Here is a 26,119-nt window from a genome sequence, read left to right as displayed (position 1 = left end):
TAATCACATTTGATAAATACCTCTTCTTCACACATTTTAATAGGAAAAAATATTAATAAGGTACAATGGTATAAGTATTGGGTATAATAACAAGTATTATAAAGAGTCATTTCTTTACACTAAGAGGAATTACATGCAAAGTTGCATGATTTGAATATTTTGATAACACAAGTTTATGACAATTATGAAATAATCCAGATCATGGAAATATTAAGGGTATATGTTACTGAAGACATAACTACTCTGCATCAACATAAAGGCCTTATTCTTATTTTTATTTTTATTCTTATTTTTCATTATTTTTAATTCTTTCACCAATATTTAGTAAAGTAATATCTACTGAGAATATTGCTTCATTAAATATAGCAATTATATGGTTCTATTACTAAGGAAAATGTTTCACTTCTGAGTAAAATGCAACAATTCTTTTATTCATTCATTCGCTCACTCATATATTCTTATTTTGGTTCATGGCTATACATTCCTACATATTATTAGTATAATAAATATATTCCTTATAAATAAAGATGAAAACACTGGTTACATAAAACACAGTGATACCTATGGGTTGAAAAAGGTAATTACACCTAAGACATAAAAAAATGTTCTATCACATGAAGAATATGGATAATAATGTATTATCACTTATTATTGGTTTATTATTTCAAACATTGAAATCCATATACAGTACAAATTCTGATAATAATTATATGGATATTACTGATTGCTATGGTACGCTGTGATATTATAGTATAGGAAAATTACCGGATTTGGTATAGACTAGGGAATGAAGACTTCAAGCAAGATACTGAAATTACGTTAATAAAGACTTTTCATATTAAAATTGATTCTTATCAGTTGCAAGAAGAAGAATGCCGCGATCCAGAAGTCCCAGAAGGTAACAAAGCTATGACTTCTCAGTAAGACTGTGTTAATTACAAGTGCAGTATCCACCACTGACAGTCACAATTAAAGTGTCTAACCTGACAACCAGAGGACGATGATCCTACGATGCTGATGTGAACTGTGTTATCTCGTTCTTATCAAGTTCCAGAAGTTTTCAATCACCTGTAAAGCTTCGATGTAAAGCTGGTGAACAATAAGGTAATTGTCAGGAAGCTACAACCCTGACATATGTCCTGTGCATTAGGACAAGGACTGGTTATGGTGCTATGTTTAGCAAGGAAGAGTCATTTTAACCCTTGCTTTGCTGACCAAAGACGTCACACCTGTTCAAAGACCAGTACCGATGGAGGATTCCAGAATATCCAAGGCAAGCCAATGTAAGCCCAGGTTTTTAAAATGTGACACTGCACAGATATTAAAGCTGCATAGACTTTGTTTTCGTATTAACATTTGAATTTATGAACTTTGATTTTATACACAACACGATTTCTACAACATCTATATGCTAGAGAAAAATTGTGTTTTTAAAAGAACCAAGAAGAAGACAGAAGACATCAAAATGAAGACCAGATGACATCAGATGATGATGACTGGACCTGAGATGCTTCAATTTAGACATAGGGAAGTATAATTATACATATTTTATATGAATATTGTTTACGGCTTACCATAACATGAATTCACATCAATTATGTCATTGAGTACTTATAACGGTAATCTGATATTATTATTATTATTATTGATATTAAATTATTTTGTCAAAGAAGAAGAAAAGAAGAAAAAAAAAAGATCTTGTTATATTTGAGGGTTCCAATTAATGTCTGTCTCCCTCAAAAGGGGGAATTGTTAAATATTAATAATTCGTTAAATATTTCTTATTACACCCAGTTCTGTAGAATGCTTTAGCTTACATGACATAGGCTATTTTTAAGCTTGGCTCATGGTAGAAATGTCAGCTCACTACATATTTAAGTTTAGCCTTGAGGTAAATGTCAAACTCCATATATACCGAGATCACGTGTTTCAAGAGACGTATATAATTCATGGCTAACTGTAGAGGGTGCTGTCTTCTTCCCTCACCATCATGAGACACAGACGCAAGATGACATAACTCAACAGCTGGTATGTTACTTTAGTACGAAGAAGCCGAACTGAGAGACAGACGCTATTTGCCATGTGAGATCCCGGAGAGAAAGAAGAATACACGTTGCTTTGCTATGAACTAATGGACAATATCTCTTCCACTTATTTTTATTCACCTGTTTTTCTGTAATAACCTTTCTTTGATGGAAGAATCCAAATAAACCACTATATTTTTATCTGGTAACTAGTCCTGAGTATTTTACAGGATATGCATTATTTTACACAGGCTGGGGGTAAATATTATATTATTATGTTTTTAACACCTTCCTCCTGGCTCTTTATGGTCCTACAAAATGGAGGATGGATGGCCAAAATCAAATCTAAAAAAATTAAGACTCTATAATAAAATGTTTTGTAAAATTAAAAGCAAATTCAATTAGCTTGTAAATATTCTTTTATCTAAAGTATCAATACATTTTATGGGCACAGAGAAAATATGGAGCAAAGTTAGAAGAAGAGCCTTCGCAACCCCTTAGTGACTGAGCCAATTTTGACCTTTATGACAAAGCCAATTTTTGCAATTCTGACCACTGTCATTTTATGAGGTTATAGCTCTGGAATGCTTGAATGTATCCCATTGATTCTGAGACTGTTTTTTCAAGACATATTGTACTTCATGTTAGTGGTAAAATTTCTTCGATAAGACTTACATTTATTGGAATGGAAATTTGGCCAAAATTTTGAATATTTAGCAATTTTCAAATTTAAATTTTTGTGTCGTTATATCAGAGAGTCATGTCACACAAAATAGTTGATAAATAACATTTCCCACATGTCTACTTTACATCAGCACAATTTTCAAAACCTAATTTTTTTTGTTAGGAAGTTATAAGGGTTAAAAGGTGACCAGCAATTTCTCATTTTTCCAACAAAATTTATAAAACAATTTTTTTTAGGGACCACATCATATTTGAAGTGACTTTGAGGAGTCAATATGACAGAAAAGACCCAAAAGTGCCGACAATCTAAAAGCTCCACCCCTCAAGGTGCTAAAAAGCACATTCAAGAAGTTTATTAACCCTTCACGAGAACTAAAGCAATGTGGAAGGAAAAAATTACATTAGACCCAAACGTTTCTATTTTCACAAGGGTAGCAGGAGAAAATGGACCATAAAATTTGTTGTGCAAGTTCTCCTGAGTACACCGAAATCCACTGTTTGGGCGCATGGCAGGGCTCAGAAGGGAGGGAACACCATTTCACTTTTCAAATGCAAAATTAGCTGGAATCGATGGCGGGCACCAAGTCTTGTTTCAAGATCCCCTGATGTGCCAAAACAGTGGAAACCACCCATTTTGAACTCCAACCCTGACCCCAACACACCTCTAATCCTAACCCTAACCACAACCCTAACCCTAACCACAACACTAACCCCAACATAACCCTAACTCCAACACCACCCTATCCCCAACACAACCCCAATCCTAACCACAACCCTAACTCCAACCCAACCTTAACCCTAACCCCAACCTTAACTTTAACCTGAAACCTAACTGCCAATAATGGAAACAATTTTTTTATTTTATTATTTTATGTAATTTAGGGGGAAAAAGGGGGGCTTAATTTACTATTTTCTTTAGTTTGATCACTTTGATAGTTTCTATCATTAATCCATCATGTCACCATGGTTTGAGATTGTATCAAACGATGTTAAAAAACATGTAAAGGCTGCAGGGTTCAGCACTAGAGGAATTCGACTGCAGTCACTAGAAGAAAAGCATGAGTTCCAAGTACTTAATAACACAAACTACATTTTTAGCCACATGTTTGTGACTCCATTGGGATTCTGTGTGAACTCGTAAAAAAGTGTGATTCAAACATCTTCCAAATGAAGCCGTACACTTCATTTGTGAAACAGTCCAAAGCGTACACCTTTGGACTCAGAGATTTTTTAGGCCATAACTACCTTTAAAGTCGTAAGCAATAGCACAGTGGACCAAAACCAAATACAGTTATAAAAAATCCTGAAATGTAGTCCAAAGTTGGATGTTTTGGATTCCGTTTATTTGAGAGCTCTATGGCTTTGGTGGGGAACTTTTCTGAAACATATGATTTCATGGGCATTTGACCAAAATGTAAGGTGAACATAGCGTTAATTTTCAAATACATATATAGTATAACCTTATTATTCTGGGACTTTGATCCCAACTAGTTTCATTGCCGCTCTTTTTACATCTTTATTTCGTATGCTGTATACCACAGGGTTCAACATGGGAGTAACGGTTGTATACAGAACAGAAAGCATCAGTTCAAAATCTCGAGTGTCTTCTGATGGCGGCATTATATACACAGAGATCCAGGTGCCATAACACATACTGAGGACCATGAGGTGTGACGAGCACGTGGAGAAAGCCTTTTTTCTTCCATCACTAGATCTAATATGTAAGATAACGATGATGACCATAATATAAGATATCAAACTACCCATAAATGGGCTGAGACCAAAGATCAAAGCTTCTAGGTAGCTAATTAACTGAAAATGAGCATTGGGGCAGAAGATTTTCTCAAAGGCTTTGAATTCACAGAAGAACTGTGAGACCATGTTAGAATAACACATTGGTGCATTTGATGAAGCAAAGATTACGAGAAAGGAATTTACAAACCCTGAAATCCAGGCAATAGTCATGAACAGGATGCAGTTCTTCTTACTCAGTACACTGTGATAATGTAGAGGGTTACAAATGGCGACATATCGATCATAAGCCATAATGAAGAGCAGTAGGTCCTCCGTAGTGGCCATGTGGCTGAAGAAGTACATCTGAGTGAAGCACTGAGCAAAGGACAGTGTGTAGTCCCCACTCAGGAACATGTAAACTAACTTGGGAACTGTGATACTAGTGTAGCATAGGTCAATAATGGATAAATTGCACAGGAATAGATACATGGGGGTGTGTAAGTGCCGATCATTGTAAATGACTAAAATGGTCAACGCATTTGACATCACTCCTGTCATGTATATCAGGACAAAGATAAAAGATAAGCATGGTTTATTCTTTGCATGTGTAGGAAAGGTCAAAATAAAGAATTCATAGGTAAAATTGTTCAGTATTGTCATCTCTCTGGAAGAAAAAAAGGCATTGAGAGAATTATAAATATGTAAATTTTTTTTTAAAATTAAATGTATGAGTCATTAGACATTTCTAAGTTCCCACATTTTCCACCATCACTTTACTTCACAGGGGTGATACATAGAGAATATGATATGATAGTGATCCTCTAAGTACTCGTCACATTCGACATCCTCCTTTCCAAGTTGATTTCATCATTACAAGCTGCAGTGGAAACGTTTGACCCAAGCAGGAAAAAGTTGTATGTCATGGTGTCAACTGAACCTTTATTCTAAAGGCCCCGTCTCACTAAGCAATCTCGGTAGCGAGATCGCTGCTGAGTCACAACTTTTGTGACGTAACAGCGATCTCACCAGCGAGATCGCTGTGTGTGACAGCGATCAGCGAGCGGCCCCCTGCCGGTATCGCTGATCGCTGGAAGAAATCTCTGGACATTTCTTTGGTCGCTGGTCTCCCGCTGGCCAGCACGCATCGCTGCGTGTGACAGGCGGGAGACCAGCGATCAGGTGTAAAAAATAATAAAAAAAATAAAAAATATAGTTATTCTCACCTTCCGACGTCCTGTTCAGCCATCCCGCCTCTCTCCACGCTCCGGTCCCAGTGATCCTTTGCACGAATGACCGCAAGACTTTGTTATCCCGCGAGACTGTGACATCTCGCGGTCATTCGTGCAAAGGATCACTGGGACCGGAGCGTGGAGAGAGGCGGGATGGCTGAACAGGACGTCGGAAGGTGAGAATAACTATATTTTTTATTTTGATTCTATTTTTTACAGGATGGCCAGCGATGCCAGGCGCTCGGCATCGCTGTGCTGATCGCTGGTGAAGCTGTCTGACAGCTCACCAGCGATCACATAGCGATTTACCAGTGATCCTGACACCTTGATATCGGTGTCGGGATCGCTGGTAAGTCGCTTAGTGTGACGGGGCCTTAAGTCATGTGACAAAGCTTGTTAAAGGGTTGATATTGACTTTTAGGATTTCTACGTCCAATAGGTGGCCCTAGAGTTCAAGTCCTCTTTCTCTTTGAAAATACAATTTGCATATTTAATTTCCCAGAGGAGCATTGCACGGCCTAAACGTCTCCTTACACTGGCATGTTAGGTATGTCACTCTCCACAAGGAGAGCGGTAACTGAACCAGCTCCGAAGACGCACCATGACTAAAACCACAATGCTGCCAGGGGAAATAAAGTTCATTTTCTCCCCGCAGGGTTTGGTTAATTGCAGGCTTTAATTTTCATCTGAAGAGGAACACCTCTCCTTGTGGAGAGTTGATAGTGTTTTTTTTCTTGTGATCAGTTCCGTTTAATGCTAGATTAACAGATGATCGTTGGTTCTATAGCGATCAGTTGATCAACTAAAAAAAAGCTATTGTCATAGGAGGTGAAAACTTAAGCTGACATCCCCTTTTATTATGTGTGATTGGCTTCATAGTTGTCTAACTCCTTTTTTCCTTCTGACTGAAACTTGAAAATATTGTAATCTGCAAAGTTAGAGAACAGTAAAAAGACAGGAAACATTGCAAACTGAATCTTACTAATATTGTAATTATTACTTAGATTTTTTTTATAGATTATTATGCAATGTAATGTTCTTGGGCAAAAGTAATGGAATTCTTTAATTTTTCAAATATTTATATATAAATACAGTTGAAACCAGAAGTTTCCATCCACTATATAAAGTCCGATCTGCAGGTTTTTCGCAATATCTGACATGAAATCAGAATAAACCTTTCCCATTTTAGGTCAATTAGGATTACCATAATTATTAATATTTGCCAAATGCCAGAATAATGAGAGAGAGAGAATGTTTAAGGCATTTTTATTACTAACTGCAAAGTAAAAAGTTTCCATAAACTAAGATTACTATGCTTTTAAACAATTCTGGACTGCCCATATGATGATGTAATGTGTTTGGAAGCTTCAGATAGGCTTTTTGGCAACATCTGAGTTAATTATAGACACACCTGTGGGTGTATTTTAATGCACACCTGAAACACACTACTTCTTTGTGTAGCATCAAGGGAAAGTCTAAAGAAATCAGCCAAGGTATCAGGAAGATAATTGTGGACTTGCACAAGTCTGGCTCATCCTTTGGTACAATTTTAAGATATCTGAAGGCGCCTCATTCATGTGTACAAATTATTATATGCAAGTACAAACAAGATGGGAATGTCCAGCCATCATACTGCTCAGGAAGGAGATGGTTTCTGTGTCCCAGAGATGAACGTGCTTTGGTACAAGATATGCAGATCAACCCAAGGACAAAAGCAAAAGACCTTGTGGAGATGATGGTGGAACCTGGTAAGATTGTGTCAATATCCACAGTGAAACAAGTACTGTATAAACATGGGTTGAAAGGCCACTCTGCCAGGAAGAAGTCATTACTCCAAAAGAAACATGAAAAAGCCAGAGAAATGTCTGCAAATGCACACAGGAACAAAGACCTTAATATTTGGAGACATGTTCTGTGGTCTGATGAAAACAAAATTGTACTTTTTGGGCACAATGACCATCATTACGTTTGGAGGAAAAAGGGAGAAGCTTGGAAACCTAAGAACACCATCCCCACTGTGAAACACGGGGGTGGCAGTATCATGTTGTGGGGTTGTTGTTCTGCAAGCTTGGGTGGAAATGGGTCTTCCAAATGGACAATGACCCGGAGTATACTGTGAAAATGGTAACAAAGTGGCTTCAGGATAACAAAGTCAATGTTTTGGAGGGGCCATCACAAAGCCCTGATCTCAATCCTATTGAAAATTTATGAGCAGAGATGAAAAGGCTGGTGCAAGCAAGGCGACCTACAAACCTGGATCAGTTACACCATTTTTGTCAGGAGGAATGGGCCCAAATTCCGACCAACTATTGTGAGAAGCTTGTTGAAGGAGATCCCAAACGTTTGACCCAAGTCATTCAGTTTAAGTGCAATGGTTCCAAATAATAATGAAATGGATGTAAACTTATGACTTTGCAGTAAGTAATAAAAATGCCTTAAAACATTCTCTCTCTCATTATTCTGGGATTTGGCAAATATTAATAATTACAGTAATCCTAATTGACCTAAAACAGGAAAGGTTTATTCTAATTTCACGTCAGATATTGAGAAAAAACCTGCAGATAACTATTTATAATTATTTCTGAAAGTTGGCATATAGACAATTGTAAGAACGGTCGTCATGTCTTCCTGCACATTCCGGGTATCTGTATAATTATGATCAGTCCGTCTTACCTCTAAACATTAATCGATGCGTCTTATAGATGAAACGCTACATATGAGAAGAGATATATATTGTACAATCACAAAGTAAGGGTCCCTGAAGGCACAAGTATCAGTGGGAATTCATTTACAGCTTCTTAATCATTAAGACAGAATTTATGAAGCCGATGATCTGCTCCGTTCATCTCAAGGGACTTCATTCTGAAAATTGTAAATCCTTATGGCATCTTTGATAGAAAGGTTTCATTAACCAGATAATACCATTGTGATGTAAACATTTTACATTATGATCTGGTTTTTATTTTATTGGTAGCAATAAAAGATTTTTCTTTCACCAAGTGGCAAAGAAGTTAAAAGTGTTTTCCCACGAGCAAAAGTTGATTTTAATCAATAGATTTTGGAATAATAATAATTTCCACAATTGGATATGTTGAAAAATAATGTTCCCGTGCTGAGATAATCTTATAAATGTTCCCCTGCTGTGTTATGTGTAATGGTTTTGTCTGACCATGCAGTAACATGGTCTGGTCATACCACATCTCCTGGGCAGGGGGGATCATAAAGGAGTATACAGACAGGACAGCACGAGCACGGGCTCGCAGCTGATTCTTTTTTGTGAGGCAAAACATTTCACTACCTGTTTTTAAACAATCTTTTAATTCAAAGAAAGAATAGTTTGCAATCCAGAGCTGTAATATCTGTTTAATCTTTTGCTTCCTCCCCTGCCCAGGAGCAGTGGTATGATCAGACCATGTTCCTGCATGGTCAGACACGACCATTACACAGTACACAGCAGCGACACATTTATAAAATTATCTCAGCACAGGAATGTTTTTTTAAAGACAATAAATTGTGGAATTTGTTATTAATCCAAGATCTATTGATTAAAATGAACTTTTTGTTCATGGGAAAACCCCTTTAATAATTTATAGACTATAGAAGAAAATTGAAGAAATTATTTGCTCAACATTTAAGTCCCACAGAGTTGCATGAAACTGCAAAATCTCCCTCAGTAATTACTCAATGTCAACTGCATTAAATTTTAATGCTTTTATCTTTTATTTTTTTTATTAACTTTTAACTTTTTTTTCACAAAGACAGCTCTTGTTTGCATGACTGGTAAAAGCACGTCAACTATTTAAAGTGAAGCTCTCATGTGATTCCAGCTGTCCAATCCATGGGCAGCAGAAATTAAAGCCTGGCAGATCGATTACAGCTTGATATATTTTTCTCTGAAATGCTCTGGTATTTCCTTGAAAAAATGGTTAGACGTTCTGGCTGTGAACTATAGCCGAAGAAAAGACTAATCCAGCACCACCCCTGGTCGACTACTCCCAGCGCCACTCCAGATGATTAACAGGTCTCTCCCATAATGATCCTTATTAGATTTGCATCAGAAAATCAAAAATGTTACTCATCCTGCATGGTTTATTCTGGAAATTAAAAATGGCTGAATAGCATTTTTTTATTCAACCACCAAAAATAAAATAGGTTCGAACAATACTCCCTTGGCCCACTTACCATCCTTGGAACTTTTTCCCCATTTTTCAGTACATTGTACGGTTAAATGAATGGTGTCATTCAAAACTATAAATTTTTCCACAAAAATCAAGCCCTTGCATGGTGATGATTAAAGGAAAATTCAAAAAGTTATGGCTGGTAGAAGAAGAGGAGGAAAAAACAAAACCACAAAAATAAAAAATGATCAAGTCCTAATTAAGAGGACACTACTATAAGACATGGGAGAGACCTGTCATTCACCTGAAGTGGCTCTAGGAGAAGCCAGCCAGGGATGGAGCTAGACTGGTCTCATCTCTGGCTTTGGTCCTCGAGACAAATCTTCATTGGGAAAAAAGGATCAGGCATTTCGAAATCCAATCTATCTGATCATTCTTAAGCCAGTACATCTGCCGTCAAAGGAGTGTGGGGGCACCTTCATATATTTTCTCTTTGGATTGGGGTGTTTTTATGGCATTCATTCATTTTTTAGTTATTTTAGTGGTGAAAAAATCATAAGTTTGTAAAATAAAAAATGTGTTGCCATATTCTCAGACAAACGACTTTTTAATCTTCCATCTTTGGAGTTGTGTAGGGGCTTGTTTTTATGCCGTGAGCTGACAGTTCTGTTGATACCATTTTGGGATACATATAACATTTTGATCATTTTTTGTTACATTTTCTATCTGAATTATCATAACAAAAAATGAAAATTCATGTGTTCCATTTATTTCTTCTTCTAGGAATTTAATTTGTGGTTTAAATAATCTTACAGTCATATGTAAAAGTTTGGGCACCCCTATTAATGTTAACCTTTTTTCTTTATAACACTTTAGGTTTTTGCAACAGCTATTTCAGTTTCATATATCTAATAACTGATGGACTCAGTTATATTTCTGGATTCAAATGAGGTTTATTGTACTAACAGAAAATGTGCAATCTGCATTTAAACAAAATTTGACCGCTGCAAAAGTATGGGCACCCTTATCATTTTCTTGATTTGAACACTCCTAACTACTTTTTACTGACTTCCTGAAGCACTAAATTGGTTTAGTAACCTCATTGAGCTTTGAACTTCATAGCCAGGTGTATCAAATCATGAGAAAAGGTATTTAAGGTGGCCACTTGCAAGTAGTTCTCCTATTTGATTCTCCTATGAAGAGTGGCATCATGGGCTCCTCAAAACAACTCTCAAATTATCTGAAAACAAAGATTATTCAACATAGCTTTTCAGGGGAAGGATACAAAAAGTTGTCTCAGAGATTTAACCTGTCAGTTTCCACTGTGAGGAACATAGTAAGGAAATGGAAGAACACAGGTACAGTTCTTGTTAAGCCCAGAAGTGGCAGGCCAAGAAAAATATCAGAAAGGCAGAGAAGAAGAATGGTGAGAACAGTCAAGGACAATCCACAGACCACCTCCAAAGACCTGCAGCATCATCTTGCACCATCGGTCAACAATACAGCACACTTTGCACAAAGAGAAGCTGTATGGGAGAGTGATGCGAATTATCCATTTCTGCAAGCACGCCACAAACAGAGTCGCCTGAGGTATGCAAAAGCACATTTGGACAAGCCAGTTACATTTTGGAAGAAGGTCCTGTGGACTGATGAAACAAAGATTGAGTTGTTTGGTCATACAAAAAGGCGTTATGCATGGAGGCTAAAAAACACAGCATTCCAAGAAAAACACTTGCTACCCACAGTAAAATTTGGTGGAGGTTCCATCATGCTTTGGGGCTGGGTGGCCAATGCCAGCACCGGGAATCTTGTTAAAGTTGAGGGTCGCATGGATTCAACTCAATATCAGCAGATTCTTGACAATAATGTGCAAGAATCAGTGACGAAGTTGAAGTTACGCAGGGGATGGATATTTCAGCAAGACAATGATCCAAAACACCGCTCCAAATCTGCTCAGGCATTCATGCAGAGGAACAATTACAATGTTCTGGAATGGCCATCCCAGTCCCCAGACCTGAATATCATTGAACATCTGTGGGATGATTTGAAGCGGGCTGTCCATGCTCGGCGACCATCAAACTTAACTGAACTGGAATTGTTTTGTAAGCAGGAATGGTCACAAATACCTTCATCCAGGATCCAGGAACTCATTAATAGCTATAGGAAGCGACTAGAGGCTGTTATTTTTGCAAAAGGAGGATCTACGAAATATTAATGTCACTTTTATGTTGAGGTGCCCATACTTCTGCACCGGTCAAATTTTGTTAAAATGCAGATTGCACATTTTCTGTTAGTACAATAAACCTCATTTGAATCCAGAAATATAACTGAGTCCATCAGTTATTAGATATATGAAACTGAAATAGCTGTTGCAAAAACCAAAATTGTTATAAAGAAAAAAGGTTAACATTAATAGGGGTGCCCAAACTTTTACATATGACTGTATATTTTGATAAATTTAAACAAAAAAATGTTTATGAAGTGAGAAAAGGAGAGTGATATAAACTTACAAATATTTTTTTTACTATTTTTTAAAACTTTTTTAAAATTTATATTCTATTTTTAGTTCCACTAGGAGACTTGAATCTATAGTAATTTGATCTCTCATATCGTATACTGGTAATACCACTGTATTGCAGTCTGTTATTATTATTATTATTATTATTATTATTTTTATTATTATTAAACTGCCATTTTATCAACAGAGAGGAACCAGAAGACCTCAGTGTCTGATTGCTCCTACTCCTGCACTGAAAAGAAGCACTTCTCCTTCTTTTTAATGGTGTTTATTTCTTTTGGCAGAACAGGGGTCAATCGGCTATATTGGAAACTCAGAGCTCTTAGCTGAGCTCGGTTAGCCACTCCGATCTCCCTTTCTAATCTGGGTCCTGATTCAAACCCATGTCATAGCTAGCTTTTGCTGCATGGCTTTGAGGAGAGGTGTTTATATGAGAAGGAGTTTTGGAGGACTTTTCTGTGACTGTTGTGTGGTTTGTAATTGTGATAATTCCCTTACCTCCTCTTACTTTAGTTATTCCCCCATCCTCCACTCCCCAATGCATTCCTCTGTTATATGTGAGTGAATATTTGTATGCTTGGTATTATAAGTTTACCCTTGTTTGTGTTGCCTTGTTCATTGGGTTGATGTACTGCGGTGCACAGTAGCATCCTTCTTCCCCGGGTGGGGGAAGGGAACTGATGGAGAGCTGATTTAGGAGATAAGGCCCTGGCATCTTCACTTTCAGAAGTGTCCCGGGGAATAGGGCGCCCCCTAGTGGTAAGAACAGGGAAGGAGCCCCTGGTCCCGGGTCACCTGACAGGTAGGTCATGACACATTTAATCCATGGCACTTTACATGTAAAAAGGGTATACATAATAAAAACAAGTACAATAATCGTGAACAATACAAGTCATTGACTGTTACAGGAGGTGAGAGGACCTGCCCGCAAGGGCCCACAGTCTACAAGGGTTGGGTGAAGATATAGTAGGTGAGGGTAGAGCTCATCATGCAGCAGTATGGTGGAGCAAGGGTTACTGCAGGTTGTAGGCTTGTCGGAAGAGGTGGGTCTTCAGGTTCTTTTTGAAGATTTCCATGGTAGGCAAGAGTCTGATATGTTGGGGTACAGAGTTCTAGAGTAGGGTGGATGCACAGGAAAAATCTTATATGCGATTGTGGGTAGAAGAGATATGAGGGGAGTAGAGAAGGAGATCTTGTGAGGATCGAAGGTTGCATGCAAGTAAGTACCGGGAGACTAGGGCACATATGTATGGAGGAGAAAGCTTGTGGATGGCTTTGTAAGTCATAGTTAGGGCTTTGAACGGGAGTCTTTGGGCAATGAAGGGATTGGCAAAGAGGAGAGGCCAGGGAATAGTGGGGAGACAGGTGAATTAGTCGAGCATCAGCATTTTGGATAGATTGGAGAGGTGCAAGAGTGTTAGACAGATTGGCTACAGAGCAGGAGGATGCAGTAGTTGAGGCGGGCATGCACTATTGTTTTTGCAGGTTCTTAGTTAAGAAATGTACGGATTTGGGAAATATTTTTGAGTTGGAGTTAGCAGGAGGAGGAAAGGGCTTAGGTATATAGTTTGACGGAAAGAGCAGAGTCAAGGGGTACCTGAGGCAGCGAGCTTGCAGGACTGGGTAGAGTGGGCAGCCATTGACTTTGATGGATAGGTCTGATCGTGAAAATGATGAGTTCTGTTTTGCCCATGTTAAGTTTTAGAAATTGAGTAGAGAAGAAGGATGAAATAGCTGACAGGAATTTCAGGATTACTGTTGAGCTAAGCCTGGCTCAATTTCAAGGGAAGACAAAGATGGCAGTTACAGTGGGTCTGGAAAGTATTCAGACCCCTTTATATTTTTCACTTTTTCATTGCAGCCATTTGGTAAATGCAGAAAAGTTCATTTTTTTCTCATGAATGTACACTCTGCACCCCATCTTGACTGAAAAAAAACAGAAATTTAAAATTTTTTGCAAATTTATTACAAAAAACTGAAATATCACATGGTCATAAGTATTAAGACCCTTTGCTCAGACACTCATATTTAAGTCACATGCTGTCGATTTCCTTCTGATCCTCCTTGAGATGATTCTACTCCTTCATTGGAGTCCAGCTGTGTTTAATTAACCTGATAGGACTTGATTTGTAAAGGCACACACCTGTCTATATAAGACCTCACAGCTCACAGTGCATGTCAGACCAAATGAGAGTCATGAGGTCAAAGGAACTGGCCAAGGAGCTCAGAGACATTGTGGCAAGACACAGATTTGGCCAAAGTTACAAAAGAATTTCTGCAGTACTCAAGGTTCCGAAGAGCATAGTGGCCTCCATAATCCTTAAATGGAAGAAGTTTGAGACCACCAGAAGTCTTCCTAGACCTCGACATCCAGCCAAACTGAGCAATCGTGGGAGAAGTGTATTTGTGAGTGAGGTAAAGAAGATCACTGTGACTGAGCTCCACAGATGCAGTAGGGAGATGGGAGAAAGTTCCACAAAGTCAACTATCACTGCAGCCCTCCACCAGTCAGTTCTTTATGGCAGAGTGGCACGACAGGAGCCTCTCCTCAGTGCCAGACATTTGAAAGCCTGCATAGAGTTTGCTAAAAACACATGAAGGACTCCTAGACTATGAGAAATAAGAATTTCTGGTCTGATGAGACGAACATAGAACTTTTTGGTGATAATTCCAAGCGGTATGTGTGGAGAAAACAATGCACTGATCATGACCTGCCCAATACAATCCCAACAGTGAAACATGGTGGTGGCAGCAACATGCTATGGGAGTGTTTCTCAGCTGCAGGGACAGGACGACTGGTTGCAATTGAAGGAAACATGAATGCAGCCAAGTACAGAGAGATCCTGTAGAACAGCTATTCCAGAGTGATCTGGACCTCAGACGACTTGGCCGAAGGTTCACCTTCCAACAAGACAGTGACCCTAAGCAAACAGCTAAAATAACAAATGAGTGGCCTCAGAACAACTCTGTGACCATTCTTGACTGGCACAGCCAGAGCCCTGACCTAAACCCAATTGAGCATCTCTGGAAAGACCTGACCTGAAAATGGCTGTCCACCAACGTTCACCATCCAACCTGATGGAACTGGAGAGGATCTGCAAGGAAGAATGGCAGAGGATCCACAAATCCAGATGTGAAAAACTTGTTGCATCATTCCCAAGCAGACTCATGGCTGCACTAGCTCAAAAGGTGCTTCTACTCAATACTGAGCAAAGGGTCTGAATACTTATGACCATGGGAGATTGCAGTTTTTCTTTTTTAATAAATTTGCAAAAATTTCTACATTTCTGTTTTTTTCAGTCAAGATGGGGAGCAGAGTGTACATGAATGAGAAAAAAATTAACTTTTTTTGTATTTACCTAGTCTTAGGGCTGGCGGAACGCACCAAATAATAAAGAAATGGAATATAGGTACGTTCGCAGCCCGGGGTCCCCTGGGCAGAGATGTTAACTGCTGCTTGGTAATGGCGGACACTATATGGCGGTATAATAGAGGAAAGCACCCGGTGTGTACAGAGGTGGACACTGTTGCTTCACAGAGCTGCACTACCGCAGAAAATAAATGCCATAGCTTGTTAAAGCTCACAGAGCTAGGCAAAATGAACGCTAGTGTATGGTCACAGAACTCTGCCCCAAAGACACAGGGTCAGAGTCCCTCTAGACCCACTAAGTGTGTGGCGCTGTAGCTGTGAACACCACTAAAAGACGCTGGCTACCATGGAGTGCAGACCATGTGCACAGTGGCATACAGGCAAGCCACTACTTGGCGCTGATGCTAGTCCCTGACTCTGCCTCCTACCTGCACTTCAGCCCAGGCACTAACTGGTCAGACTGAACAACACATGCGTACCAAGGGTAGGGGTTTCTTAATGAGTCATTCACCAGAGACATTCATACATGCATACAACACTCAATCCTTTTATAGCCGCAGCCTTTTGGGACCTTCCTGATGGCCCAATCCAAGCTGCTTGAGGACCTGAGCATGTGACCTCTGTCCACCATTGAGCGGTCATCTCATGGGCATGCTCAGATGAGGAAAAGCAGGACTTAGTCCCAGAAGCCTCTGCTTGCCGCTGACTAATGCTGGAAGCTATAGCAGAACCTGGGGTAGCAACCAGACACATAGCCTTAGCCTGAGCAAGACGCTGGGACTGATGTCTCTGCTGAGCAGGAACCTCTGCGGCTGCAGAAAAATGGGAGACCGCAAAGGATATGGCTTGAGATTCCCCCTGTGCAGTGGCGGGAACTCGATGCCTAACACCAAATGGTTGCAATGGAGCAAAGAGTGAAATATTTAAAGGGGTCTGAATACTTTCCATACCTACTGTATGGGGACTTCAGTACACCACCTGACTGCCATGGTAACTTATCTGTTCCCCACGATCACATCAGAAAGTTACACTGGAATTTCGATGGTTAAACTACAGTGATTGATGTGCTCTGTAGTGACAGACAGATGCCCTTTCTGTAACACATTCAGCTTCTGCCTCACATGAAGCAGACTCAACTGCTGAGCTGGGTTCATACTTTCCTTAGATACCTATGATGAAAATGGACATCATAAGTCACTAAGGAAATAAAGGAGAAATTACTCCATAAATTATTCATGTTTGCTCTAAAACAAATTACTAATTCTGAAATATTATGAGTGTCTTTTTCATGCTTCCTTAAAATGTATCTGATTATCATACATTTTGTTATGAATTTGTGCACTTTATTTTATAGATAATAACCTTGAAAGGGTGTCACCAAAAAGTTATTTTGTAAAAATTGATCTCATTCTCCTCTTACTTTGCCCCTCACCATTTTCAGTAGAGCCCTCTTTACATCTATATTCCTTATGCTGTATATCAAAGGGTTCAACATGGGAGTAATGGTTGTGTACAAAACAGAAATGGTCACTTCTTAGAACCGGGTATCTTTTAGAGGTGGCATTGCATACATAGACATAAATGTACTATAACACATGCTGAGGACTATGAGGTGGGGCGAGCAGGTGGAGAAAGCCTTTCTTCTCCCATCACTAGATTTAATATGTAAGATAACAAAGATGACCTTAAAATAAGATATTAAACTGCCAATAAAAGGACTGAAACCGAAGAATAAAGCTTCTAAGTAAGTAATCACCCGACATCCAGCATTAGGGCAGGAGATTTTATCAAAGGCTTTAAATTCACAGAAGAACTGTGAGACCATATTGGAATAACACATTGGTATCTTGGCTAAGGCGAATGTTGTAATGGCAGAATTTATAACCCCCGAAATCCAGGCAACAGTCAAGAAGTGGATACAGTTTTTCTTATTCAATACACCATGATAATGTAGAGGGTTGCAAATGGCGACATATCGATAATAAGCCATACTGAAAAGCAATAGGTCCTTCGTAGTAGCCATGTGGCCAAAGAAATACATCTGGTTGGAGCATTGGGTGAAGGACAAGGTGTAATCACCACTCAGGAACATGTAAATCAATTTAGGGACTGTGGTTGTTGTGTAGAATATGTCAATAATGGCTAAATTGCACAAGAATAGATACATGGGGGTGTGTAAGTGCAAATTAGTAGATATGAGTACAATAGTCAATGAATTTGCCATTATTCCGGTGATATATATCAGGACAAAGATTACAGATAACCATGACTTATTCCTTACATGGGTAGTAAAGGTCAGATAAAAGAAGTTATAGGTGACATTTTCCATTATAACTGTAATTTCTCTGGAAGATAAAAGCATTGGGAAAATTATAAATGAGCACAAATCTAGTTTTAAAAATGTATTAACTTAATAGCTAGCTGTGAAAATGCAGAATTTTATCTTTAACTAGACGACTATTTTCAGCAAGTCAGGAAGAATAGACTGTTATCTATATGTCGACTTTTGAATGTATGTGTTTCTTTCTGGTTGGTCAAGATAACACAAACTTTTGTTCGTGTAAGCCTGTAGTATTGACATGTACGTAGACAATTTGGTGTAACATATTGTGCTGTTATCCTGGATGACTTGAGACTCAGGATAATTGAACAATTATATTTGCTGATATGTTGATTACACATTGTCCAGGCCTGTCAGTTTGTTGACTTGAAAAACAGAGGAAAAACTATGAAAATAGATTGCATAATCAAACAATGCGAGTTGATCTCGTCACCATTCTTAACCTTTACCTCTGAATGCTGGTGTCAGTATTCTGGGTTTTCTAAATCACCTTGTGAATGAATTTGCCCTTTGTTAAGATGGAGGTTGCTGTGTTTGTGTGCCCTACTTCCTGTTCATGTGTATAAAACCAGCTCAGGTGCTGCCTTTCCTTGCTGGAGTATTCTGCTTCCTTCAGCTGTGCTGCTGGTTTCTGAGTGTGCTTCTGCTGTGGCTCTGGACATTCCCTGTTCTCTGTAGGAAAGCTGCACTCATCTTTGGAACTTAACCCTTGGTTCATGGTAGCTGGTAAGAACTGTGTTCCTGAACTGTGTGGTTCTTAACCCTTCACTGTTCCCCAATGAGAGCAGTCGGAACTGTCACCTACTGTATGCCTTAACGTGAACCTGTTTCTGGACTCACCTGTGTTCATGCCGCTCCAGGGATCAACTTGTGAATCAGCTTTTGGACTTTCCTGTGCTCTTGCTGCGTCTGGGATTTATCTATAGACTTGTTCTGGACTTCCCTGTGCTTGCTACATACCTGATTGGACTCTCTCTGCATCACTACGTTGTGAACTGCGCCACATCACCTGAGTGTTACACTCACCTTGGATCACATGTTTATGAGGACCCTGTTTTAGGAACTTTACTGAATTGCTATATAGCTTTAGGACTTGTCTCATTTCAGGTTATCAGCATATTGTTTTTGGGTGTCACTGCTGTTATAAAATACACTATTTGCACTAAAGTAACCCGCTTCTGTCTGTTCATTGCCCCACGCTATCAGAATCCTCGAGTTCCTACAATAGTATTACAGGATACTCCAGCCAAAAGAGGATTCTGCTGGGGCAATGTCACAGTCACAAGCGGACAAGATGTTTTCTATGATTAACTCCTTGCAGCAGGAGGTGGGGGCTTTACAAAATAAGCTCAGAGACTTGGAGTCCCAGGTGGACCACAATCCACAGGTGTTTGGTCAGGCTCTTCAAGATGTATGTACCAGGACGGAAGTCCAGGAGGCCTTACCTACTGAGCGTATACCATCCCCCAGTATGCCCAAGTTGCCCCCATTCCGGTTTAATGGTGACCGAAGTCAATTTCGTGGGTTTGTTAATCAATGCATATTATTTTTTGATGTACATGCCTCTTACTACCGGTCTGATAGATCTAAGGTTTTATGTATTATTATGTTGTTGACATCGCGGGCTCTGGCTTGGGCAAATCCTATGGTTGAAAGTCACGACACCCGCCTAAATAATTTGGATGATTTTCTGACATCTATGACGCAAATGTTCGACGATCCCAACCGCCGTGCCACTGCTGAATCTGCCCTGCTGTCATTACGCCAGGGGAAGCGCTCAGTCATAGAATATGTTACTGAATTTAAGAGGTTAGTGGTGGATACCAACTGGGACAACAATGCTTTATTGCCAATTTTTAGGAAAGGTTTATCCAGTGCAATCAAGGATGAGCTAGCTCGTTCCGAGTCCCCGCAGGAGTTCGAGTCGTTTTTACAACACTGTGTGCGTATTGACATTCGCCTAACTGAACGCAGACAAGAGAAATGGGCAGCTCTAAATCGCATTGCTAATTTTTCTCTTCCATCTAGGGAAACTACAGGCAAGAACCCACGGGAGACAGAGGAGGTGCCTATGCAAGTGGACTCGCTACAAAGACGTGAGAATAATGAACGCCGGGAATACAGTTTCCGTGAACGATTATGTTTTTATTGCGGTCAATCAGACCATTTCCTCATTAATTGTCCTAAATGTCCCAGGCGACCTAACAAGGTGTTAGCGGCAGTAGGGGATTATGACAATACGGACGCTGAGTCTGAAGTTTCGGAGACCAGTCTACACCTAGACGCTGTGTTTCCCCCAACATTGATGTCGACTTCCCCTAAAGATCAAGGGGAAAAATATTCACATTGTTCTCTTCCTATTCAGATTCTGTGGGAAGGTCAGTGGATACCAAGTTCTGCCATGATAGACTCTGGAGCAGGTGGGAATTTCATGGATTCTTCTTTTGCCAGGAAACATGGTATAAGGACACAACTAAGAGCTTCGCCAGTCACCATGGAAACGGTGGATGGTTCCCCATTAACTTCTGGACCAGTAGACCGGGAAACGGTGCTCCTGGAGTGTAAGATGGAACCAGACCATCAGGAAACCCTTTCATTTATGCTAATATCTTCTCCTCATTTTCCTATAATTTTAGGAATTCCCTGGCTAGGGTCGCAAAATCCAAACATCAATTGGGAAACCAAGGAGATATCCTTCCCCTCGAAGGGTAGTCCTACCATCTGTCCAACAGTCACGGTTCCAGTTACCCGGGACGTGGAAGAGGCAATACAGGTACCCACTCTCCCTCTGGTTTACCAGCAATTCGCAGACGTTTGTGACAAAAAGAAGGCAGACCAACTCCCACCACATAGACCATATGACTGCCCCATAGAATTGCTTCCTGGGGCAGCGATCCCTTTCGGCCATGTTTACCCGCTGGCAGCTCCAGAACTAAAAACATTACGAGAGTATATAGATGAGAACCTAGCCAAGGGGTTTATCCGACCATCCTCTTCACCAGCGGGAGCCCCAATATTCTTTGTAAAGAAGAAAGATGGGACTCTAAGACCCTGCATTGACTACCGGGAGCTAAATAAGGTAACCATTCGTAACAGGTATCCGTTGCCGCTAATTCCTGAAATGTTGGAAAGAGTTCGTCAAGCCAAGGTGTTTACCAAATTAGACCTTCGTGGGGCATATAATTTACTCCGTATACGTCCCGGAGACGAATGGAAGACGGCTTTTAGATGCCGGTATGGACATTTTGAATATTTAGTGATGCCATTCGGACTGTGTAACGCTCCTGCTGCTTTTCAACACTTAGCCAATGATATCTTCAGGGATTTATTGGACCATTATGTGGTAATTTACCTGGATGACATCTTAATCTTCTCTGATTCTCTACAGGAACATCAGGAACATGTCAAGACCGTGCTCAGACGTTTAAGAGAGAATTATTTATACATCAAACTCGAAAAATGTGAGTTTCATTGCTCCGAAATTCAATTTCTGGGCTATATTATTTCTCCCCAGGGATTGAACATGGAATCCAGCAAGATCCAGGCAATCATAGACTGGCCGGTACCAGGAAACATCAAAGAGGTACAACGATTTATTGGTTTTGCTAATTTTTATAGACGTTTTATCCGGAATTTTTCGGAAATTGTCCGTCCCATCACTCTCCTTACTAAGAAGGGGAAGAAGTTTGTATGGTCTTCGCAAGCCCAGGAAGCCTTTGACCGCCTCAAGGTTTGTTTTACCACGGCTCCGATATTAATGCATCCGGATCCTGCACTGCCTTTCATCGTGGAGGTGGACGCTTCTGACTGTGCACTGGGAGCTATCCTCTCACAACGAACCGGAGACAAAGGTTTGCTGCACCCATGTGCCTTCTTTTCGCGCAGGTTATCTTCTGCTGAACTAAATTATGACATTGCAGATAAGGAACTTTTAGCAATCATTTCCGCCTTTAAAGAATGGAGACACCATTTGCAGGGAGCAACTCAACAGGTAGTAGTGCTTACAGATCATCGTAATTTGGAATTTCTTAAATCCGCCAGGTGTCTTTCTCCCCGACAAGCTAGGTGGAGTTTGTTCTTGAACCAGTTTGATTTTATTATCTCGTACCGCCCAGGTTCACGTAATGGGAAGGCCGATGCATTATCCCGAATCCACACGGTGGACTCCGTGCCTGGGACCCCGTCTAAGACCATCTTGTCTGATGCCAATTTCATAGGAGTGCTCCAGGACCGAGACTTGTGGGAGGAGATCAAGCTGGCCTATGACGGTGATGCATTTCTTGCTGCTCCACCTGACAACGTGAATCTTGTCTTTCAGAATGGTGTGTGGCTTAGAGATCGACGTATTTACGTCCCAGAGGCTGTGAGACTTCGAATCCTCAAATTGGTCCATGACTCCGTATTGGCTGGTCATAGGGGGGTACAGAAGACTCAGGAATTTTTAAGTCGTTTTTTCTGGTGGCCTACCTGCTTAAACGATGTGAATGAGTATGTCCGCTCTTGTGAGGTTTGTGCCCGGTACAAAGTTCCTCGTGTTTCACCTACTGGTCTTCTCAAACCACTACCCGTACCATCTCGCCCTTGGGGGTCTATTTCGATGGACTTTATTGTGGAATTACCCACCTCTGGCGGTAAAAACACTATTTTGGTGGTAGTGGACCGTTTAACAAAGGCGGCCCATTTTATTCCTTGTACCGGTCTCCCCTCAGCTACAGAGACAGTGGATCTGGTTATCCAGAACGTTTTCCGGCTGCATGGGGTACCAGATGAGATCATCTCTGACAGGGGAATACAGTTTACCTCTAGGTTTTGGAAAGAATTTTGCTCTGCGCTCCACATTAATGTTTGCTTGTCTTCTGCATACCATCCTCAGACCAACGGGCAGACCGAACGTACCAATCAAACCTTGGAGCAATATCTACGCTGCTACGTCAGTCATTTGCAGGATGACTGGCTGAAGCTACTTCCTTTAGCGGAATTTTCGTACAACAACTCACAGAGCAGTTCCACGAAGGTAACTCCTTTTTTTGCCAATCTGGGATATCATCCAAATATTCTCCCTAGGTCTCCGGTTGTCTCTTCGGTACCGGCGGTTCACGACAGAGTGGAGCTGTTGCAACGTAATCTTGAAGTTTTGAAGGATTCCCTGACTGTAGCACAGGAGCGTTACAAGAAGTCAGCTGATAGGTTCCGGAAACCAGCACCTTTGTATAAGGTAGGAGACTCGGTTTGGTTGTCTACCAAGAATCTAAGGTTGGGTGTTCCTTCGCAGAAACTGGGACAGAAGTTCATCGGTCCATTCAAAATTACCGGGATTGTGAGCTCCGTTGCTTGTCGGCTGAAGCTACCACGAACTCTAAAGGTACACCCAGTATTTCATGTTTCTTTATTAAAACCGGTTTCTCCTAACAAGTTTCAGGGACGTATCGTACCTCCCCCTCCACCAGTGTTGGTGAATGGCGAAGAACAATTTGTGGTCCAGGACATTATTGATTCAAGACTTCATCGAAACCGGCTTCAGTATCTAGTTAGATGGCAGGGTTACTCTCCTGAAGATGATTCCTGGGAACCAGTAAGTAACATCAATGCTCCCCTGAAGGTTGCTCAGTTTCATCGGAGATACCCAGACAAACCTGGTCCAGGATCGTCCTGAGGCCGTTTCTAGGGGGGGAGTAATGTCAGTATTCCGGGTTTTCTAAATCACCTTGTGAATGAATTTGCCCTTTGTTAAGATGGAGGTTGCTGTGTTTGTGTGCCCTACTTCCTGTTCATGTGTATAAAACCAGCTCAGGTGCTGCTTTCCTTGCTGGAGTATTCTGCTTCCTTCAGCTGTGCTGCTGGTTTCTGAGTGTGCTTCTGCTGTGGCTCTGGACATTCCCTGTTCTCTGTAGGAAAGCTGCACTCATCTTTGGAACTTAACCCTTGGTTCATGGTAGCTGGTAAGAACTGTGTTCCTGAACTGTGTGGTTCTTAACCCTTCACTGTTCCCCAATGAGAGCAGTCGGAACTGTCACCTACTGTATGCCTTAACGTGAACCTGTTTCTGGACTCACCTGTGTTCATGCCGCTCCAGGGATCAACTTGTGAATCAGCTTTTGGACTTTCCTGTGCTCTTGCTGCGTCTGGGATTTATCTATAGACTTGTTCTGGACTTCCCTGTGCTTGCTACATACCTGATTGGACTCTCTCTGCATCACTACGTTGTGAACTGCGCCACATCACCTGAGTGTTACACTCACCTTGGATCACATGTTTATAAGGACCCTGTTTTAGGAACTTTACTGAATTGCTATATAGCTTTAGGACTTGTCTCATTTCAGGTTATCAGCATATTGTTTTTGGGTGTCACTGCTGTTATAAAATACACTATTTGCACTAAAGTAACCCGCTTCTGTCTGTTCATTGCCCCACGCTATCAGAATCCTCGAGTTCCTACAATAGTATTACAGCTGGTTTGAAGGACAATTGTTAACTATAAAAAAGGTATATACCTCCATACACATATATATATATATATATATATATATATATATATATATATATATATATATAAATCCAACAATGTAGACCAGCTCACTCCTGTGAACCACCTGGAACCTCAGCTGACCTGGTTAACTCCATTGTGCCCGGATCTGGATGTAGGAGTCCATCCATACAAATGTGAACAACGACAAAGCAAAGTCCAGCAATAACGTGAGCAATCCAGGATGCAGTTAAAATTTTTTTTCTTTTTATTCATAAATCCAATAAAATGCAATGGTCCAAGCAGTTCAAAACAGCAATAAGGCAGGAAAGTCGTGCAGATAGGACTACGCGTTTCAGCGGTAGAACCCGCCTTCTTCACGGTCCAGAATCTAATCTGCTTTCCAAACATGGAACCTTATATACATCCCACTCCCATCAGGGTAATTATAAACATATGTGAGAGACTTAAAAACATGTGCTATAAAAGCAGATCAAACATATAAACTATCCACATATTGATCAGTATACAACATGCATAAAGATTATAAGGAAAGAATTCAACATATTGGAGAAAAGTACATTAAGAATGTCCGATAACCTGACCATAAGATTTAAGGCCCTGTGCACACAGTGCAGACTCCGTGCAGTTCCGCAGCAGATTTGGCCCTGCAGAACCGCAGCAGAAAAGCAGCAGAACTGCACGTGATGCACAGTACCATTTAAGGCTATGTAAAACAAAAAAGGCTGTGCACATGCTGCAGATTTTTCTGCGCAGATCTGGCGCAGAATAAAAGAAGCAGCAAATCGCTTCTCCTGTGCGGCTCTGCTGCAGCTCTCCACCTGCTCCATTATAGAAATCTGCAGGCGGAAACTGCAGGGGAAATCCGCACAAAAACTGCACCAAATCTGCGACAAATCTGCAGGCAAAACGCAGATCATCTTACCTAATGATTTAGCAAAAATCTACGCGGAAAATTCCACAGCAGAATCGGCACCGTGTGCACATAGCCCCAGTGGTACAAAAACATAGAATAACATTAACCAGCATTATATAATACAAATATATCAATAGTGCATAATGATATCCAGGCGGTTATTAAAGCCCTGTGGCATGCGAGTCCCCAACTCAAATATCCACCTACTTTCTCTTGCAAGCACTTTTTTATGAAAATCTCCCCCTCTCAATGGTTTTTTTACATGCTCTATGCCCATAAAGGAGAAACCGCCTAAATCCCCATTATGTTTTTTTGAAAAATGTCGGGATACTACTGATGCACCAACCATAGGCAAATTACTAGCTCTGATAGGTGTTTGCGGATTCTAGTTTTAAGGGGGTTCATCGTGCAACCTACATATTGCATACGGCATATGTTGCAATTAATTAGATACACTACATTCTCCGTATTACAGTTTATAAAAGAACAAACATTAAACTGTTTTTTATTGGAGATAGATGTAAATATTTTAGATTTATTTGCAAAACCGCAGCACTTACAGATACTGGCACCGCATTTAAAAAATCCTGTCGTTTTTAACCAATTGCTAGGGGAAATTTTATCCGGATCTTTGAACTTGCTGGGTGATAATAATGTAGCTAGAGTCGGGGCTCTTCTTGCCACAAAGGCAATATCATTAT

At 40.4% G+C, this 26,119-nt stretch overlaps 1 protein-coding gene across 1 annotated transcript in view; it reads right to left on the bottom strand.

Annotated features, from left to right (window-relative positions):
• Window positions 1-4,172: 4,172 nt before the first annotated feature.
• Window positions 4,173-26,119, bottom strand: part of LOC141069283 (olfactory receptor 2M3-like) — a 36,078-nt gene continuing 14,131 nt past the window's right edge. The window contains exons 3-4 of the mRNA XM_073558737.1: window positions 16,707-16,846; window positions 4,173-5,106 (exon numbers count right to left, since the gene is read on the bottom strand). Of these exons, the coding sequence (XP_073414838.1) occupies window positions 4,173-5,106; window positions 16,707-16,846 (1,074 nt within the window). The remainder of the gene's footprint in view (window positions 5,107-16,706; window positions 16,847-26,119) is intronic.

This window comes from Dendrobates tinctorius, unplaced genomic scaffold (genome assembly GCF_039654945.1).
Source record: "Dendrobates tinctorius isolate UK_male_01 unplaced genomic scaffold, ASM3965494v1 ptg000257l, whole genome shotgun sequence".
Taxonomy (NCBI): Eukaryota; Metazoa; Chordata; class Amphibia; order Anura; family Dendrobatidae; genus Dendrobates; species Dendrobates tinctorius.
Note: the sequence above shows the minus strand (reverse complement) of the source record. Positions and strands in the feature narration are given on the sequence as shown.